The sequence below is a fragment of the Ceratotherium simum genome, chromosome 16 (assembly GCF_057802395.1).
Source record: "Ceratotherium simum simum isolate JZ-2026a chromosome 16, ASM5780239v1, whole genome shotgun sequence".
Lineage (NCBI taxonomy): Eukaryota > Metazoa > Chordata > Mammalia > Perissodactyla > Rhinocerotidae > Ceratotherium > Ceratotherium simum.
Window position 1 is genome coordinate 20,970,339 of NC_141915.1, and position 21,393 is coordinate 20,991,731.

General features: G+C 33.5%; 1 protein-coding gene across 2 annotated transcripts in view; it reads left to right on the forward strand.

Moving 5' to 3' along the window:
• SUZ12 (SUZ12 polycomb repressive complex 2 subunit) overlaps window positions 1-21,393 on the forward strand; it is a 40,888-nt gene that overhangs the window by 15,351 nt on the left and 4,144 nt on the right. For both annotated transcript variants that reach the window (XM_004441906.3, XM_014796385.2), the window contains 10 exons: window positions 1,265-1,314; window positions 5,612-5,697; window positions 7,570-7,801; window positions 9,136-9,229; window positions 13,488-13,593; window positions 17,238-17,415; window positions 19,084-19,175; window positions 19,392-19,535; window positions 20,017-20,174; window positions 20,572-20,770. In XM_004441906.3, coding sequence (XP_004441963.1) covers window positions 1,265-1,314; window positions 5,612-5,697; window positions 7,570-7,801; window positions 9,136-9,229; window positions 13,488-13,593; window positions 17,238-17,415; window positions 19,084-19,175; window positions 19,392-19,535; window positions 20,017-20,174; window positions 20,572-20,770 — 1,339 coding nt within the window. The remainder of the gene's footprint in view (window positions 1-1,264; window positions 1,315-5,611; window positions 5,698-7,569; window positions 7,802-9,135; window positions 9,230-13,487; window positions 13,594-17,237; window positions 17,416-19,083; window positions 19,176-19,391; window positions 19,536-20,016; window positions 20,175-20,571; window positions 20,771-21,393) is intronic.

Sequence of the window (21,393 nt, forward strand, 5' to 3'; positions counted from 1 at the left end):
CCACCCTTCTTAGTCAATTTTTGTCCTCTCCTGATAACCTAGCATACTTTTCTTAGTACTGTTCTAGAAATGCTCTTTGAACCCCTACCCTGTAGTTTTGTAGCATACGGTTTCATGGCTTACCTGACTAAGAAGATAGAGACATCCTCACATTTTCTGCTGAAATCTCACTCACCTCTTAGTTCTCTAAGAAGACGAGGTGTCCCAGGCAAAGTTACGAGGCTAACCTCTTTATAATATGTCCTCATTTCCAATCATTACTTGCTCCTTAATGCTCTCTTGCTTCAATGTCTTTACATAACTCTTCCCCTCTGATTTTAAGAATGCCTAGATTGTCACCATTTTTAAAAAAAACAAAAACATACCCTTTATTATCCTTAATGCCCTTTAACTACTATTTTCTTTCATTCTTTACACTAGTAAATTTCTTGAGTAAAGGATCAATACTACTTCCTTTTCCCCAAATCTGTTCTCTATAGCCCTCTGTAATCTGGTGTCTGTATCACACGACAGAAGCTGTGTTTTGGAAAGTTATGAATGGCTCCTGATCAACAAATAGGTTGCTCTCTTTTGTAGTTTTAAGGTATTACAAACGCCTCTTGATGTTTCTCTTGATTCTTTCCCATCTTAATAGTTTTTCCATTGTTAGATATTTTTCAAAACAAAAGAATCACTATAGTTTATTATTCCTTTTTCTTTTCCATTGCTTCTAAAACTAAAAGTGAAAATGACATGTTGAAACAGTAAAATACAAATCTATAGAAGATTGTAATTGTGTATTTCACCCCTAATTGAAGTAGAAAGTGATAGTTCTGCATCATTTGTTAGGAGGTCGAATTTCCATAGCTTTAAAATATTCAAACATGGATTTTTACATGGATTCAGCTACCCATATCAAAATTTCCTTTTTGAGGGGTGGGAAGGGAAACCCATGCTCATGTTATAGGTAGAACACTAAAGCACAGTAGATTATCTTGCCTCTCATTTGGTGGTTTGTTTTTTCTGCCTTACTCCTTTGGTGTTTTTGTTTTTATTTTTGTATGTTGTGGGTTTTTGTTTTTTTTATGTGTATAGACACACTGTTTTGGATATCATACTTAGTAGGGAAAGCATGGAGTCATGGGCTTGGATAGAGTTAAGAATAAGAAATCAAATATTTATAAATTAGCTGAAGTAGCTTTGATTTCAATGTTATATTTTAAAGTCTAGGCTATTTTTATTATAGAGCATTAAAGTGATAAAATATTTTGTTTGTTTTCTTTAGCTTGTCAGCACATCTGCAGCTTACATTTACTGGTTTCTTCCACAAAAATGGTATGTACTTAAAAGTAAATAAATTAGCATTCTAACAACAAAACACCTTTGTGAACGTAAAAATCTTATTTTTTTGTGTGTAAATTTATAAAATTATACTTAATGGAAAAGATATTAATTCTGATCATTTAATTTCTCTTTAGTTGACCTCAACAATTTCAGTTATTGCTTTCTGTGGTCAATAATGGGATGTAGAGGATGTAACTTGCAACTCTTTTAAACTTTAAAAGTAGTGGTTCCTAAATTTTAGTGTGTGTAGAAGCATTTTGATAGTTTGTTTAAAATACATATACCTGGATCCTACAAAGACTCAGATCTACTAGGGTTTTGCTGGAGCTTAGGAGCCAACATTTTAATAAAGCCCCAAGATAATTCAGAAGTAGGTTGTTGGAGGAACAAATTTTAAGAAACTCTGCATTAGGGCCGGCCCCGTGGCTTAGCGGTTAAGTGCGTGCGCTCCGCTGCTGGCCGCCCAGGTTCGGATCCCGGGCGCGCACCGACGCACCGCTTCTCCGGCCATGCTGAGGCCGCGTCCCACATACAGCAACTAGAAGGATGTGCAGCTATGACATACAACTGTCTACTGGGGCTTTGGAGGGAAAAAATAAATAAATAAAATCTTTAAAAAAAAAAGAAACTCTGCATTAAAAGCTTTTAAAATTTGTAGGTGGGGGGCCAGCCCCGTGGCTTAGTGGTTAAGTTTAGCTTCACGGTTTAGATCCTGGGCGCGGACCTACACTGCTCGTCAGCCATGCTGTGGCTGCAACCCACATAAAAAATAAAGGAAGATTGGCACAGATACTAGCTCAGGGCGAATCTTCCTCAAGCGAAAAGAAGATTGGCAATGGTTGTTAGCTCAGGGCAAATCTTCCCCAGCAAAAAAAAAAAAAAAAAAAAAAAATTGTAGGTAGACCTTATACATAAGTTCTTGTTCATAGCCTGGTTTCCTTGCTGCTTTCCTGCTATCTAAGTTCTAAGTAGATTTTGAACTTGTTAAATTAATCAATGCTGTGTGTGATCATTCTTAAAGGTGAATGTCAGCTTCATCTGGCTCATATCTAAATAGATGAAATTCTAGCTCTTATCTCTAAACAATACTTCTTAGGGCTCTAACTATTGCTATTAAAAACAAAAGCTGTATAGGGGCCGGCCCAGTGATGTAGTGGTTAAGTTTGTGCGCTACACTTTGGTGGCCTAGGGTTCACAGGTTCGGATCCCGGGTGCAGACCTACACACCACTTATCAAGCCAAGCTGTGGCAGGCGTCCCACATATAAAGTAGAGGAAGATGGGCACAGATGTTAGCTCAAGGCCAATCTTCCTCAGCAAAAAGAGGAGGATTGGCAGTGGATGTTAGCTCGGGGCTAATCTTCCTCACAAAAAAAGAAAAAAAAAGCTGTATAATATTGTCTTGCCCAACTCAGACCCATCATCTTTCCAGAGATCATAAGTAGAAAATAGTGGGAAAATCTTTTCATAAAATTAAATTTCTTAGATTTTGCCTTTTTTTTTTTTTAGATTTTTTTTTTATTTTATTTATTTTTTCCCCCCAAAGCCCCAGTAGATAGTTGTATGTCATAGCTGCACATCCTTCTAGTTGCTGTATGTGGGACTCGGCCTCAGGATGGACGGAGAAGTGGTGCCTCGGTGCGCGCCCGGGATGCGAACCCGGGCCACCAGCATCGGAGCGCATGCACTTAACCACCAAGCCACGGGGCCGGCCCCTACCATTTTTTATTTCCAATGTTTTTTGAACTTTAAATTATAAAGACTAATGATGAAAATTTTAATTAATTGCCTTAGAGTCTGGAATAGGTGAAGAGTCTCCTGAGTAGAACCCCTTCTGCGTAAATATTTTGAGTTGATATTATTGCATCATATTTTTAAAAAAACACAGCAGTAAAACAACTGAAACAACCACTACTAGCAGTGGGATATATCAATATGTTAGATATTGTACAAAGAATATTATATAGTCTTAAATGTTACTTCATTAAAAGAGGTGAAAGCATGCTGGGTAAAGTTTCAGTTGGTTTCAAATGGATAAAATGCCTCTTAGCTTGTCTGTCTTAAATGTGTGTGTATCCTTTAATTATCATGTAATGTAGTAAAACCTTTATGAGAAACATGTCAAGTTGGTCATCCTTGGTGCTGTTTAGTAAGAAACAAAATTTAATAATAAACAAAATAGTTATTTTAGAATGGATTGATAACTAATCAGGTTTTTTATGTAAGAAATTTGAAACCTGATCATATCTGTAATAGCAGTTAATGTAACTTCTAGTTTTGCCTTAGATCTGGTCTATTTTTTATATAGAAGTAACCTGAGTAGCATTTTTATGTTCTGTTTTCCTAAATCATTTATAATCATCTCATAAGAGTCCTTATTTCTAATCATTCATCATACTTGGTTTTCTGTGGTACTTCTAAAGTACATGGACTCTAATACTTTAGAAGCTTATAATTTGAATTTTATAAGTTTGTTAGCCCTTTGTTCCCAGGGACTTATATAAAACATATATAAATTATCTGTCACTGAAATTAGTGACAGATATTAATATAATAAGATTTACTAATTAATAGTAATCAATATTATTTGGTTAGTTAATATTAATTGAATCAAATTAATTTTAATTGTATTAATTAGTTGAAATTAATTGGAAAGTAGTCCAATTAAACTTTTTTCCTGTCTACACGACAAAATACATAAAGTTCAAAAATTGCTCGAATTCACTTGAAGTTTTTATTTTTTCTTGATGTTAATGAAGTAAATGAGAAAGTAAACTCTGTTGATACTTCTGTTTCCAGAAAATAATTTCCTATTATAACTTTGAAATTAGTGGAAGTTGGGAAGAAGCAGATATATTGCCTCTCTTGTCTATTGAAGGTATATTTGTAGTTTTTTATTTTTTTTAAATAGTATTTTTAAGAAACCAGGATAGAAAACCAATGTCAAGATCCCTAAAATCTGATTACTTTTTCTTTTGTTTTTAAATGAAGACTTTTGGTTAGCAATTACTACTTGAAACTGCTTAGAATGAATACACAAAGATTGTTAGGGTACTATTTTCATGGTGAGTATTGTTCAGAGAGTATTTTTGTTATTGCATTTTAGACGTTGGATTATTTTTTGCTATATTAAAAGTGTTTTTATCCTGGATACAACTTTCAGAGAGACTGATTCAAATTTATTTTATGCACACACCCTGCATAACAAGAATGTTTTTAAGTAGAAAAAAAAAGTTCTCCAGAATCTCAGAACAAAAATTACTTTATATCTGTATGTTTATGGATTCATCTATTATAGTAGTTCTATATGTTATTGAAACTTAATGATGAATGATTAAATATTTTAAGTTTTGAACTATTAATGCCTTTGGGATTAAAGACAAGTAACTTATAAAGAAGTACTCTGGAACCTTAATTTGCAAAAACCTTTGTTAGTTAATTGATATAGAGAATTTAGACTATTACTTAAAATTAAAATCCCTAAACTTTGTAAACCAAGAGATTCCCCTAGATAGTAAAATATCTTGGTTTTTGTTATCCCATTTAGGCTTTAGAGAAATTCTGGAGAAAAGGCCAAAAAATAGCTATCTTTTTTGTGAAATGATAATATAATGTTTATATTATATAACTTTTTAAATGTTTAATATTTTTTGAAATCCATTTTTTATTCCTTGGTCACAAGTCCTGGTCAAATTCAAGAACTTTTTAGTTTAACATCTCTGTGCATTCAAAATGAAACATATATAATAGTAACTAGTTCAATGTAAATGTATGTTAAGCTAAGTAATTTTTCTAGTAAGAGATTTTGTGAGAAGGAAAAAAATTAAAAATGTGTATTTTGTGGTTGTCTCTCTTGAACGATTTCATTTGTTTTTTCTGCCAAGAAGCTTTTAACTGTATTTATCAAAAATACTTTTGACTAGCAGTTTATTATATTCTTTTTTTGTTTTAAGTGTGAAATCTTTATAGCAGAAGTAATCAGTAAAATTTTTAGTATTAATTAAAATAATTGAGCCATCTTATTTGAATCAAAAGAAAATCACAGTATGTAGGAGTGTAATTAGAATTTTCTTCTGAAGGGTTTATTTAAATAACTTTATATATAAAGGCTTTTAAGGAGTTCACTGCAAATTTGGAACTGATTTTGGGAAAAAAGAGTGGGTAAACTTCTAAGAAGGCTTCATTATAGGAAGTCTTTTTTGTTTGAAATTGCCAGACTTCTTAGGAAAATGAGTACTATATTTATGTTTTTTAAAAAATACATTTTAAAGTATTGATTTTCTGTTTAGATAAGCCATCACAAAACTCAGAAAATGAACAAAATTCTGTTACCCTGGAAGTCCTGCTTGTGAAAGTTTGCCACAAAAAAAGAAAGGTAACATATAAAATGATACTGGTAGATTAAGTGGAATATTTTTTTAATTGAATATGTTCATGCATATATATTGTGTTTTTAAACCTTGAAAGCTTTTAAATATGTTGATGGTGAATTATAAAACTGATAATCTGTTTTGCCAACCTCCTAGATCTTCCTGTTTTTCCTAGTCTGGCTATAGGTATCTGCAAAAAACTTTCTCCTACAGGAGTCAGACAATGAAGGGAAGAAGCTATCTTTTAGCATCTTAGGACATAAATTCAGTTGCTTCCCTACCACTTCAGTCTCTTAGCTTATTTTTTAGCTGTTTGTATCCATTGAAATTTTTATTATAAGTGCTAAGAGGGAGTTTTCCCCAAAAGGATTATCTCTTGTAACACTACTTTCAGGCAAAGAAGTTCTATTGCCAGCGTTATCAGCCATTAACTTATTAATACATTGCTTCAAATTTTTATTTATAAGATGAAATCATTTCACCATAGAAACAAGTGTTATGATGATTAAATTTACTGGGCAAGCTGCCAAAGCCAACAGATGTACTTTTAGTAGCTTCAAGTTGGTGGGTATTTTAAAGAGTAGGAATGACCTGTATAGAGATTCCTATTGCTGATGTTCTCCCAAAATTATAGTAAGGTGATACGGGGCTTGAAAACTGTGCTAGAGCATTATTGGTATGGAGTGCAATAAGGTGATAGGAGACAGCAGTGTAAGTATATATTAAAATTAATATATTAAAAACTTTAAAGGTAAGAAATATCACTCTCACTCAACCCCCATACACATGACAAGCAGTGATGTGAAAATTCTTCAAAATATATTACTATTTAGGGAAAAAAGTATGAATATAACTATAATATGATCCTTTTTGTTTTTAAAAAAATAATAGGTGTAAACATTTTCTTGGAAGGATATATACAGATAACTGCTAATATTAGTCATCTCTGGAGTGTAAGACCTGGGGGTTGGGGGAGACTTTCTCATTCTATACTGTTTTATTGAGTAGAATTTTTTTTTTAGACCTTAAGCATGTATTCTATTTATTTTAAAAAAGAAGCTACCATAAAATATGTACTATATTTTTTTGTTATAAAGGTCTTCTGCATCTTTCAGTTTCTCAACTATGCTCTTTCAGCATAACGCTAGTTATATACAGTCATGCACCACACAACGACATTTCAGTCAATGATGGACCACATATACGACAGTGTTCCCATAATATTAGTACCATATAACCTAGGTGTGTAGTAGGCTATGCCATCTAGATTTGTGTAAGTACACTCTATGATGTTTTCGCACTGTGACGAAATTGCATAACGACGCATTTCTCAGAATGTATCCTTGGTGTTCGGCAACCATGACTAACTATAGAACATGACTCATAAGATGATTAATATTGCTACTATTAAACAACATATTTAAGTATATGAATTTACTATTTCATAATGTTAACAATGCAGTTATTATAATCATTTTTTTCATGTCTAATGATCCCATCAACTATTTTGTTAAAATAGAAAATTTAAGGGAAAAGATTAATTTACATGAGTTTAACATTTTAAGCATGGTTTTAATTCCATATTTCTAATTTAAAACTCTTTCAGATGACCATCAGCTAAATATTGGATATACTTGATTACTTTATCATTCTTTTCATTATATTGGAGAAATCCTTGGTTGTGTTAATATTTGGAGTATTCTAAATTTTCTTTTTGCTTCATCACAATTTTCAGAACTATGGTTAGAATTTTGGCATGCCATTTGGTAATCATGGCCTATACCATGTTTCCTATAGCTGTGATTAGAAATTTTATTGTAATTCTTATAATTGCACATGCATAAATAAATATAATTTAATAATCTTTGCCTTTGCAGGATGTAAGTTGTCCAATAAGGCAAGTTCCTACAGGTAAAAAGCAGGTGCCTTTGAATCCTGACCTCAATCAAACAAAACCTGGAAATTTCCCGTCCCTTGCAGTTTCCAGTAATGAATTTGAACCTAGTAACAGCCATATGGTGAAGTCTTACTCATTGCTATTTAGAGTGACTCGTCCGGGAAGAAGAGAGTTTAATGGAATGATTAATGGAGAAACCAATGAAAATATTGGTAATTTTTATTTTAATAATTTTACTATATTTTGTCTTGGAGATTAAGGTGGTCAATGAAAATGATTGAACCAGTGTATCTTCATAGTATTCATAAATGTGTACAAAGTATTTCTTTTTGAGTTATTTTAGTAATTTATTTAAAACTTTGCCTTTCCAAGGAAGAAAATAGTGCAAATATCTTATAATCTAATTAGATAATTAATTTTATAGTAGATTGCCTTGGCTCTTAGACTGTTCGCTATTGTGCTGTACTAGGTATTTATTTTGTAAAGTTCTCATTATTACGTGTGAAACATTTCATAAAGTAAAAAAATATATTGAACACTGGATGGATAAGACTGGTATTTCAAGCTAGTCTCTCAGCAGACAATAAATTCATTCCCCAACAGTTTATTGTAAAAGATTTAATACATACAGAACAATTGAAAGAATTTTATAGTGAACACCTGTCTACCCAGCACTTAGATTCTACAATTAACATTTTATTATACTTGCTTAACATATGTCTACCCTCTATCCTCCCAGCAGTTCTGATTCCACTTTTGAGGTAATCATTCAACCAACATATAGGTGATGGGGATACAAAGATGATCAAAACATTCAGTCCTATCCTCCAAAGGCTCACAACATAGAATACAGAGATAGACATAGAATAAATAATTGCACCAAAATGATGAGTAGTATAATAGAGGTATATGTGAAGTTCAGTGGAGAAGCATTTTGGAAGAAATAATCTTTGAGTCTTGAAGTATCCTTTGCAGTTCTTGAAAAGTTACCATGAATGAGGAGGATTTTTCTCCTTGCCTAGCAAGGAAGATCATTTTGAACAGAAAATAACATTTGCAGAAATGTAGGGTTAATGTCAATGAATGTCAGAAAGAAAGGACATAGAGGAGGCCGGCCCAGTGGCGCAAGCGGTTAGTTGCACGCGCTCCGCTGTGGTGGTCCGGGGTTTGCCAGTTCGGAGCCTGGGCGCGCACCAATGCACCGCATGTCAAGCCATGCTGTGGTGGCATCCCATATAAAGTAGAGCAAGGTGGGCATGGATGTTAGCCCAGGGCCAGTCTTCCTCAGCAAAAAAAAGAGGAGGATTTGCAGATGTTAGCTCAGGGCCGATCTTCCTCACACACACACACACAAAAAAGTAAGGACATACACATATGGTAAAAACGTAAAATTGAACAGTGCAAGTCTGGATATTATATTACAATTTAAGTGTAATTTGTATCTCATTTGGTACAAATGTAGTATGTTATATTAAGTCACCATAGGTCATAAATATGACATTTTTGCTTAAATATTTGATTTATGAGAAATGTTTGTCAAATTCAGATGTCAATGAAGAACTTCCAGCTAGAAGAAAACGAAATCGTGAAGATGGGGAAAAGACATTTGTTGCACAAATGACAGTATTTGATAAAAACAGGTAATGTTGATGGACAAACAAGGCTCCCATAACGTTCTAGAAATGTTTTTATTCTGAGGGAGAGTATATAGCTGTGATATTATTTTTTTGCCTTTGTTTCTCTTTATTCTTAAGAATGAAAAAACGAATTTGTAATTTGTCTCATTTCTCTTTATCACATAGAAAGCAATAAACACAGATAAGGAGCTGTTTGAATGGCTCAGTTAAGATTGTTTATTTGGCAAGTATTTTCTGAGTGTCTACTCTGTCAGACACTGTTGTAGGCAGTGAGAAGGCAACAAAATTCCTGCCTTCGTATAGCTTAACTTCTAGTGGAGAAAACAGACACCACCTCTCAAAAATTGTATCAACTAATGTTACTTAATGGTGAGTGCTGTGAAGAAAAATAAAGAGAATGAATGGTTGTTTTATAGAGAAATCCTCTGGGAGAAGGTAATATTTGAGCAGAGACCTGAATGAAGTGGGCCCTGTGCAAATCTTGGGATTATGTCTTTACTAAAGTTAAGGAAGAAAATTGTGTGTAACCATCATTGTGTGGCTCTGTGCATTTGGCACAGGGTAGCAAAGAACACTTGGATTTATAATCATCTCTGTAGTTTTCATTTGGGAATGAAGCATCTTAGTGCCAGTAAAAGATCTAGGAAGCAAATGCAGCAGTCTTTTTTGACAGGATTGGAGGATGAAACCTATAACATGCCATGGTTTCTTGTCCCAGGCTGCTCACTGGTAGTTAACACAGTTCACTGTCAGTCAGGTATAGGAGAAAGTGCCAAGAAAAGCAACTAGTACCTTTCTCCTACTCTTTAAAAAGTACTAGATTGTTACTTTAATGTAATCACCTGTTAGCTACCAGATAAAGAAAGATACAAGGCATTTAAAAGGAAAGCAAAGATGATTAGGAATAATACCGTACATTTTGACTACCATATTGTCTTAGAATATATCACTTAATGTTACTCAATATTACTGGCAGAAACCAATATAGTGTCATTTTAAAGTTAGAAATTTGAATGTGAATCAAAGATTTAAATGGAAAAACAACAGAAACAAATGTGCTAGGAGATAGTGGTTATGTCTGTGGGAGCAGCAATTAGGATGTGGTACACTGGGCTTCATCAGTGTTTTTACTGTAAATACTCTGTTTTAGGCAGCATGAGGGGGTACATTGTATTTTTTGCATTCTTTCTGCCTTACATATATATTAACATATTCCTTGTATGTATGAAATATTGCTTTTTATTTAATGAAAAAAAGTATCAAGAAGAAACCATGGGGGAATTTTCCCCCAACTTATTTGGAAAATTTCCAAACCTGTAAAAAAGTTGAAAGAACAATACAGGTAATTAATACCCACATACCCTTCACCTAGATTCAGCAGTTGTTAACATTTTACCACATTTGCTTTATTTGTGTGTATTTTTGTGATGAACCATTTGAAAGTTAGATTTTGACACACTACTTCATTTCTCACTCCTAAACACTTCAGCATGTGCCTTCTAAGAACAAGGACATTTCTCTCCATAACCACAATATACCTTTCATACTCAGGAAATTTAACATAATACAACATACACAATACTCTTTCCCCATTTGACCCCAATAATATCCTTTACAGGTGTTTTCCCGCACCCCCACAATTGAGAATTTTGATCTATACCTACTTGTCAGTTGCCGTATCTATTCAGTCTCTTTCAATTTGAAATAGTTCTCCAGCCTTTCTTTTTTTTTTTGCCTTTTGCCTTTTATGGCACTTAAAAATTTTTTAAGTACAGGCCTGTAGTTTTGCAGAATGTCTCTTAATGTGGACTTTGGTGATTGTTTCCTTATGATTAGATTCAGGTTAAACATTTTGGATAGGAACACTAACTGGTGATGTGTTCTTTGTGTACATCACAGGCACAGGTAATATTAGGTTTGATCACTTGGTTGAGTTGTCGTGTTCGCCATATTTCTCCACTGTAACAGTGCATTTTCCCTTTAAGTAATTAATATGTAATCTCTGTGGTAATACATGAAACTGGGTAAATGTTCTTTTTCCCCCAACAGCCTTTTTTTTTTTTCCTTCCCCCCAACAGCCTTTTACCCAATAGTTTAGCATCCATTGGTGATTCTTGCTTAAATAAATTATTCCTATGGCAGTTGCCAAATGGTAACTTTCTATCATTTCTTGCACATTTATTGGCATTTTGCTGTAAAAAAGAGCATTCCTTCCCTCAACTTTTTTTTACCAGTATGAATTAATGAATTCCATTTTTATTCAATCTGCTTTAATCTGTTTATGTTGTTAATTCATTTTAATGCACAAATTGTCCCAAGTTTGGTCAGGAGGAGCCAAGCAGGCTCTTCTGTCCTTGTGGCTTATTTTTATTTATTTATTTTTTTGTTTATTGTCTGGAATAGTAAAATATTCCAGGCTTACATTCTCCTTTTCCTACTTCTGCTCTGGAATTGCCTGTTTCTTCAAGGAGTCTTGGTTCCTTTAAGTAGAGGGAAAGTATTTGCAAACCAAGATCTGGGGAGTTAGATGTGTAAAAATTCTTTTTATGATCATAGAAAAGTTAAAATCTCCTTCAAGAATGACCAAAGTTCAAAAGCCATATAGAAAAAGTATGAAATATTGAGCAAAATAAAAAAATTCTTTCTGAAAACAAAACAGCCATCATAAGCCAAGTCAAAATAAAAGTGACAAGTTGGGGGAAAATTAATTTCAACTCATACTATATGGATAGATGTCTCATTCTTCTAATATAAAAAGGTCATACTAATTAAAAAGAAAAACACCACAGCCCAATAGAATGAGTAAGGGATGTAATAAAAATGTTTATAAAATATATATATGGTTCTTAATCAATTAAAAAATAAGACATCTGAATATAAAAGTTCACTGAGATGTCATCTTTTTCACTTACCAGTTTAGCAGAGATCAAAAAACTTGATAAATAACTTTTGATGAGGCTGTGGGGAAAAAGGGCCTCCTCATCCATTACAGGTAGGAGAGTTAATTGGATTGTAGCTATCAAGTGTACAACCACAAAATAGAATATTATGTAGCCATGTACATGCATAAGGAAAGCTCCTTTTCAATTTAGAAGTATATGAATATACTACCTATTCAAATAAATAAAATTAGCTTTTTAAAGTATTAAGTTGAATATCTTTGCTGATGTACTATTGAAATAGAATAAATTCAAGTACCACAGCATAAAGATAAAAATTGTTAAGTTTCAAAGTCATTTGTTGTTGAGTTACACTTTGGAGACAGACTGCCTGGATTCGGTTGCTAGCTCTGGCTACTTATAGTGTTGTCTTAAGACAAGTTACTTAACCAGTCTGTGCCTCAGTTTCCTCTTCTGAAAAATGGAGTAAAGGCATCTACTTCATCGAGTTGTGGGGAAGATTAAATGAACCATGTAAAGTCTTTAAAATAGTGCCTGGCACATAGTAAGCACTCAATAAATGTTAGCTATTTTCACCTAACAGAATTTCTGTAAGACTCATGAAGAGAAGCCAGATTCTTGCTATATACAATTAATTATTGAGCATGGTTGAAAAAGGATGTTCAGGGTAGTAATGTTACCGGTGTTTAAAGGTATGGAAAAAATAATATAAACTATATATACACACACACATATATACACACACATTAAAACCATAATGTAAATATGGGTATAATTTAATTGATTCTTTGATTCAACCAGTATTTCTTTTATTCATTCATCCATGAAATGTTTATTGAGCACCTATATGTGCCAGGTGCCCCCAGGATCTTGTAGTTATCAGAGTCATCATTATAATCATCAATTTAGTTTACTGGTCAAGTATAAAAGTCAAGAATTCTAGTTCAAATATTTACAGTAGTTAAAAATAACAGGTGTAATTCTTAGTGGTTCCCTAAGGCAAGTATTGTAACACTGTTTGTATCCTATTTTTAAAAGTATAAAGCTTGCACACGTGCTTTATACTTAATGTTTAAAACTTACCAAGTTTGAGACCTTAGGCATATTATACTTTAAATGTTTAAAGTTATATCTGAGTAGCTACAGTAATGAAATAATTCTCTAGTGATAATAGCTATTAGTGCAAATCATTAAAATTGCTTTATCAGGAATGGAGTGTAGGTATATTTTAAAATCTTGTTGGGTATATAAGCTAGTTTATAAATTTAATAAATGCTTTTTAGTATAAATCTAAAGATGTAGAATTTGTATACTTACAGTAATACACAGGATACTTTAAAGTGTATGTGTTTGTCTAACAGGCGCTTACAGCTTTTAGATGGGGAATATGAAGTAGCCATGCAGGAAATGGAAGAATGTCCAATAAGCAAGAAAAGAGCAACATGGGAGACTATTCTTGATGGGAAGGTATGGACTACTTAGAAGGTTGAGCACGTTATAGTTATGAACTCCCATTTTTGGTTGATGTTTTCTTCCCCAAATGCAAATTCATGTTGGAAGTAAAGAGTCCTTTGTTTTTATACTTTGAAAAACACAAGTAAAAATTATCTAGTCAGAGTATTTAATGGAAGGCATCGTCCTTGGAGCCAGATTGCCAGGTTCAAATCTCCACTTCTAGCTATGTGGCATCTGGCAAGTGACTTAAGCTTTTGTGTCTCAGTTTTCTCATCCTTAAAATGAGGTATAGAATTGATGGATTAAATGAAATAATAATGAAATGTGCTTAGCACCGTGCCTGGCATAAAATAAGTGCTCAATAAATGTTAACTGCTATTTTAAATCCCATTCATGGTAACAGCAGGTAACACATGATGACTAGTAATAAATTTATCAAGAAATCTGCAGAACTTAAATGGAGCATACTTAAAATAACTCTTCTAAGAGACTTAAAAGAATAAATAGGCATACATACATTTCTTGGATAGGCAGACTCAACAGATTAACATTGACATTTATTTCTAAATATATTTGGTCAGTGTACCATCACAAGCAAAATCCCGAAAGAATTTTTTTAAGCTTTAAAATTAGTCTCAAGTTAACATAGTACAATATGTAATAATACTAAGGAAAATTATGGAAGTTTTCTGAGAACCTTTACATACCAGATAGTAGAACATACTATAAAGTTAAAAGAACTTAAATTGTATGATATAAGCATAGGAATAGTCAAGCAGATCACTGAAGCCATAGTCCTGAAGTAGTTTCATGTACGTTGGAATATATAGTCTATGATAAAATTGGTGTCAGATCTGTGTGGGAAAGATAGACTGTTCATTAATCGTGACAGAACTAGTCTGTAGCCATCTGGAAATGAACTTAGACCTAATAAATACCAGAAGGCTCATGAACATAAATGTAAAAATGAAGACTATATAAACGTCAGAAAAAAATGTAGGTGAATATTAATATAATCTTGCTATGAGAAAAGCCCTTCTAAGTATGATGCAAAAGCTAGAAAGCATAAAATAAAAATGACTGATTAAAGTGAATAATTTCTATACTGCAGAAATCTAAAATTAAAAACAAATGATGGACTGGAGAAAATATTTGTAACACACAAAAGGCTAATATTATGAATATGTAGCTTTAGAAATAAAAAAAAAAATAAGCAATCTAATTAGAAAAATGGATAAAAGGCAGTTCTTAAAGCAACAAATATAGATTGCCAACAAGCTTTTAAAAAGATATTAAACCTTATTAGTATTCAAAGACATGCAAACAAAATCAGAGATATTATTTTTGACTGCTAATTTGACAATAATTGAAAAGATTGACAGTTTCTACTTGGAGATGTGAAGGACACATACTCTCAAATAATGCTTCAATGTAAGAATAAGTTGGTATAGGCTTACTAGAGGGCAGACTGGCAATGTGGATAAAAATTTAAATTGTGTAGATAGTCATTTAACAGTTAATTCTAGTTCTACAGTTTTGTCACAAGGTAGCAACTGGTTAACTGAAAAGATGTAGGTAACAGGTCTTGTAAAAATTTTTTAAATAGTGAAAAATTGGAAGCACCTTAAATCTAAAAAGGTAGCCATTTTTTAAAAAGAACAATACTTTGACAAGATTTCCATGATATTTAATTTTTACGTAATGGTATACATACTCCTACTTTTTCTAAAATTAATAATAGTGGTTACCTCTAGGTGATGGGATTTCAAATAATTTTTATTTCTTTATACTTATCTACAGTGTTTTAATTTTCTGCAGGTATTTATTATCTTTATGTTTTAAATTTCTCATTTAAAGTTTGTCTATCCATGAGAAAATGAGGATTATATATGAGTTGTTGGTTTTTCCTAAGAAATTGTTTGAGGCGGTAACATTGGCATCCATTAAATCAGATCATATAGATTTGCTTCTTTTTAAAAGCTCTGTGGTATTCTTTTAAATAAATGTCCCATAATTTACTAAACCAATGCCACTTTAATGGATAATTCAGTTATTTTAATTTTTTTACATTTTCAAAAACATTTTAGTGAATATGTGTGTACATGTATCTTTTTGCATTGCAAGCTTTTTTTTTTTTTGAGGAAGATCGGCCCTGAGCTAACATCTGCCAATCCTCCTCTTTTTTTGCTGAGGAAGACTGGCCCTGGGCTAACATCTATGCCCATCTTCCTCTACTTTATATGGGGCGCCGCCACAGCATGGCTTGCCAAACGGTGCGTCGGTGAGTGCCCGGAATCCAAACCGGCAAACCCCGGGCCACCACAGCAGAGTGCGCACACTTAACCGCTTGCGCCGCTGGGCCGGCCCCACATTGCAAGCATTTTTATAAGATAAATTCCTAGATATGGACTTATTGTGTCAAAACCGGTTTGTATGATCACACTTTTACCTCATTCCAGTCTAAAATTATAGTTTTAAGAGGATTATTTATAATAAAGATGTAGAAGGAATTTAGGCTTTTATGGCAGTAAAATAAATAGGAGCCCATTGAAGCTTTCTATAAAAGGAAAGGGCATGAAAGCAGTCTTCGAGAAGATTATTTAGTCTCCTATATATGGATTGAGAAGTAAAAATTAAAAGCAGGGAGAGCAACTGAGATATTGTAGTAATAAGGTAGTAAGGATCTATACTTGCTGATTATATAAGAGAAACAAAAGAAAAAATAGGCGTTAAATGTAATTCTAAAATTTTTAATTTAGGGTCATGTAGAGTGATAATGCTGGGAACAAAAATAATCGTGCCTGAGAAGGAAAGAAAAGATAATAGATTCATATTTAACTTATTTTAATTCAAGTGACATTGATAGCATCCAAGTGGCATTGTCCAAGAGACATTTGGAGGTATACAGGTTTAGAGCTCAAGTATAAGGAATGGAGAATCAGTTTGGGATCCTCAGCCTAATAGGTAAATCCTTGAGGATGAGTGAGAGATTGGGGCAGATGGCTAAATGTTAGCTAGGAATTAAGGAGACCAAAGGAAGAGTCATTTTTTAAGTGATTATAGGTGGAGTTGGAAAGCCAAGATAGTTCAGTGTCCCAAAACCCGAAGAAGAGAAACAAGGGCAGTCATCAGTGCAGCTGAGAGAAATCAAGGAAAATAACTAATTGCTATAACTGTTCAATTTACACAAAGAAAGTAATTGGTCATCCAGGAGAGGTTGCAGGCTGGCAGGCGTTGGGTACCACCAGTTTTTTATTTTGTTGTTTTTAAAGACATTTTTCTTTGGTTACCAACATATAACAGTGGGAAGGTTTCCCATGAGAACCTGGATTTCTGACTTCTTTGGAAGTCAGAATCTGAAAATCTGGCTGTGCTGGGCCAGTATTTGCATCTGGCAACAATTCAGCTGTTGCTGATAAGTGGTTGCCTCTTTTAGACAACCTGAGCTCTCTAGTACTACAGTCTCTACTGTGCCATGCATCTACTTTACTTGCCTAGCCATCCCTGTAGGCGTTTTGGGTTTTCAAGGAAAAATCTGTTGATTTAAATCAAATCCACATTAACTTATCACAATAAATATGTATTCTTTTATTCCTACAGTTTCGTTCAATTCATTATATGGAATCTTCACTCTTTTCATGTTTTTTCTTTTTTAGAGGCTGCCACCATTTGAAACATTTTCTCAGGGACCTACGTTGCAGTTCACTCTTCGTTGGACAGGAGAGACCAATGATAAATCTACAGCTCCTATTGCCAAGCCTCTTGCCACTAGAAATTCAGAGAGTCTCCATCAAGAAAACAAGCCTGGTTCAGTTAAACCTACTCAAACTATTGGTAAGAACATTGCTGTCAAAATAATGCTTTGCAGAGTTAGGACTTCGGCTTTAGATTAATTTGTTTGTCTTTTGCTCCAATAATTATTCTTTGGGAAATATTATTTGTCTTATTAGAGAGACATACTATGAGCAATGGTAAATTAACAGTCTGCTATGTTAAACGTAAAGTTTTGTGTTGAAGTACTGATCAACAGTCCGTTATCCAAAACCCTTAGGCCAGATATGTCTGGGAATTTTGTTTTTGTTTTTTTTTAACCTTTAGAAGCATGATATAGAATATAGCATATAGGCCATATACCACATGACACCTCCAGATGAGGTCTATAGATAGCCTCTTGTCAATTTAGGACAGCTTTTTCCACTAAATAAAATTTGCCTCAAACGTATGAGAAAACAGTTGGTTTTTGGAGCTTTTTAGATTTTGGAATTGCAGCTATAAAGGGCTTTTGAACTGTATGCTTTTTATAATTCACATAAAAATTTGCATATGGTGTAGAACTGAATTCAATATTTCAGAGTGTTTTTACAATTTTAGGGCTGGAAGAGGATCATCATAACCTGAATTTTACCAGGTTAAATTTCGCAGTAAATTTTTAAGTGGAAAAACATTTACAGATGGAGTTAGCTCTGCTGAGTTAAGGCCCAGGTTGCAGTGTTCTGTCATTTTGTATCTGCCTGATGGGAGCACTGTCCTTGACCTGAGAGCATCCATGTGTTTTTACCTAAGTCTGTTTAAAGAAGGCAGAAGGCTTAAGACAGCTTCTTTGACGTTGACCACTCATGTTCATTGTGTGCAGGTCGCTGTAAGAGTCAGATTAAGAGACATAAGAAATGGCCCATGCCACAGGAAAGATTTCCCAAATAAATTGTGGTCTGGGCACTTCTCAAAATACTCTGTGGCCAGTCAAATAGGTAAAAGAGTTTCAAAGAAACTGAGAAAAAAAGTTATATATAAAATGGTACAGTCTGTAAAGAAATATACCAAAACTACTAACAATAATTCTCTTTTGGATTTGGAGTGATATTAATACAATAATTTTTAATTTAATTTCTGTTAAACCAACACTTAGTGGATCTCTGCTGACTGTTGTGCACTGGGAATACAAAGACCAATCAAAACCACACACTGACTCTCAGAGTGCTTAAAACATTATAGTGACTTCATATAATTACTTGGGGTTACTTTTTTTTTTTTAATAAAGCACGTTTTAATGTGTACCATTTATTTATTTTTTTTTTGTGAGGAAGATCAGCCCTGTGCTAACATCTGCCAATCCTCCTCTTTTTTTGCTGAGGAAGACTGGCCCTGGGCTAACATCTGTGCCCATCTTCCTCTACTTTATATGGGATACCGCCGCACCATGGCTTGCCAAGCAGTGCGTTGGTGCACGCCTGGAATCCGAACCAGCGAACCCCGGGCCGCCGCAGCGGAGTGCGAGCACTTAACCACTTGCACCACCTGGCAGGCCCCTGGGGTTACTTTTATAATGGTTTAGGACATAAGAGGTGGTTTTTAAAGGAAAAAAATGGCTCGTGACAAAAATTGTGTTCAATCCCACAAGTAGAATTCTGTGAAACTTTTAATGTTTAATTATTTTCACAAGATCTGTTATTTCACTTTTTAGAAGCAAGTATTTGCATTAAATATAAAAGTATATATTTTCAGCTGTTAAAGAATCATTGACTACAGATCTACAAACAAGAAAAGAAAAAGATACTTCAAATGAAAACCGACAAAAATTAAGAATATTTTATCAGGTAAACACAGCTGACTTCTTTTTTAAGTAATCGTGAAATGCCTTTGTTTTACATGTTACATGTGAAATATTTTGGCATATTTAAAAAAAGAATGTTTCTAATTTGATTTTCCTTTTAAATTGTTGTAACTATTTTTAAAGGTGATATTGAAAATAAAATATGTTGAGATGTGTAAATTAGTGATTTTCTGTTTTTTTGTATTTTGTTATTTTAAAGTTCCTTTATAACAACAATACAAGACAACAAACTGAAGCAAGAGATGACCTACATTGCCCTTGGTGCACTCTGAACTGCCGCAAACTTTATAGTTTACTCAAGCATCTTAAACTCTGCCATAGCAGATTTATCTTCAATTATGTTGTAAGTGACTTTTCATTTTTTTATTACCAATAATATACATTATAAGACATTCTGACTTCCAGAAGTTGTACTTTGTGCAAAATACTAAAATTTCTGCATTTGATGGATTGCTATATGCATGAATTACAATGAATGATTCAAAGTTTAAATATATTTGCAGAGTGTACCTATATTGACTCACATAATCCACACATCAACTCTTTGAATTAAGTGGTAATTTCCTTATTCTTGCTCAGACAAGAGATAATTTGTACAAAGTTACCAAGCCAATAAATGGCACAGCCAGGATTTTTACACAAATCTTTTTGACTCTAGGTCTTTTGACTTCCTATTCACCATGCTGGTATACCTGGCTTATTTTAGTTTTCAAAACATTAACGACCCACAAGTACTTTTTAATTAATTAAATTGGAGGGATAGGTATTTAGGGTAGGATAATTAATATTTTCATTTTCTAAACACTTTACCATTTTTGTTACAGTATCATCCAAAAGGTGCTAGGATAGATGTTTCTATCAACGAGTGTTATGATGGCTCCTATGCAGGAAATCCTCAGGATATTCATCGCCAGCCGGGATTTGCTTTTAGTCGTAATGGACCAGTAAAGAGAACGCCTATCACACACATTCTTGTGTGCAGGTAGGTAAAAAGGTCATACCATAAAAGTTTATTCTCTGAGTTTTATTGATGATGTTGGAGGAACAAAAGGGAGGCAGACAAAGCTGCTATTTAGGTGGGAATCATTATTTCAGTATTAGCTAAGTCCCTGGGGGGTATACTACTTTATAACCCTCCCCAGCTTCTGTTTCTACAGGGGTTTTCTCACTTCCTCTTTACAGCTTTTTCTTGTGTTTTAAATGTTAATGTCACTACTGCTACAGTGTGTAGAGGGATTCAAGAATTCTCCAGGGGAAGTTTCTGTGTGCATACCTAGGTAAAAACTTGTAAGAAAGGAATGTACTCTATTTTCGTGGTGTGAAATATAAAGAGCCTTATCCCTGTCACTTAATATTACATCAACATTTTTTTTCATTAGGCCGAAACGAACAAAAGCAAGCATGTCTGAATTTCTTGAATCTGAAGATGGAGAAGTGGAACAGCAACGAACGTACAGTAGTGGACACAATCGTCTGTATTTCCATAGTGATACTTGTTTACCTCTCCGTCCACAAGAAATGGAAGTAGATAGTGAAGATGAAAAAGATCCTGAATGGCTAAGAGAAAAAACCATTACAGTAATTATTATTATTATCATTATTGACAATGATTTTAGAATTTTATGATTTTTATTTGAAAACTATTGTTTAATATGAATTAAACTTTTGACTTAGTGTAAAGGAGTTTTTTCTAAATTAAGAAATTCAGGAATCCACAATTTTTATAATTGTGTCATTTAAATAGTTACCAACAGGGGCCGGCTCCGTGGCTTAGCGGTTAAGTGCACGCGCTCTGATGCTGGCGGCCCGGGTTCTGATCCCGGGAGCGCCCCGAGGCACCACTTCTCCGTCCAGCGTGAGGCTGAGTCCCACGTACAGCAACTAGAAGGATGTGAACCTATGACATACAACTATCTACTGGGGCTTTGGGGGGAAAAAACTGAATAAATAAAATCTTTAAATAGTTACCAACAGAATACAGATCTTCTTATGATTTTCTATATATTTTTTTATTTATAGGTAACTATTTCATAACTTAGGATTTCCCTTTTAAAATTACTACTTAAATAGAAGTTGTTTTTAAGAAACATTGCCACTTTGCTATGTAAATAAGTTGTGGTATTTTTAGTTGCAAGAGATTTTATTTTTAACATTCTTTTTTTTTTAGAAATTCCAATTATATTTATTCTGCGTTTAATAGA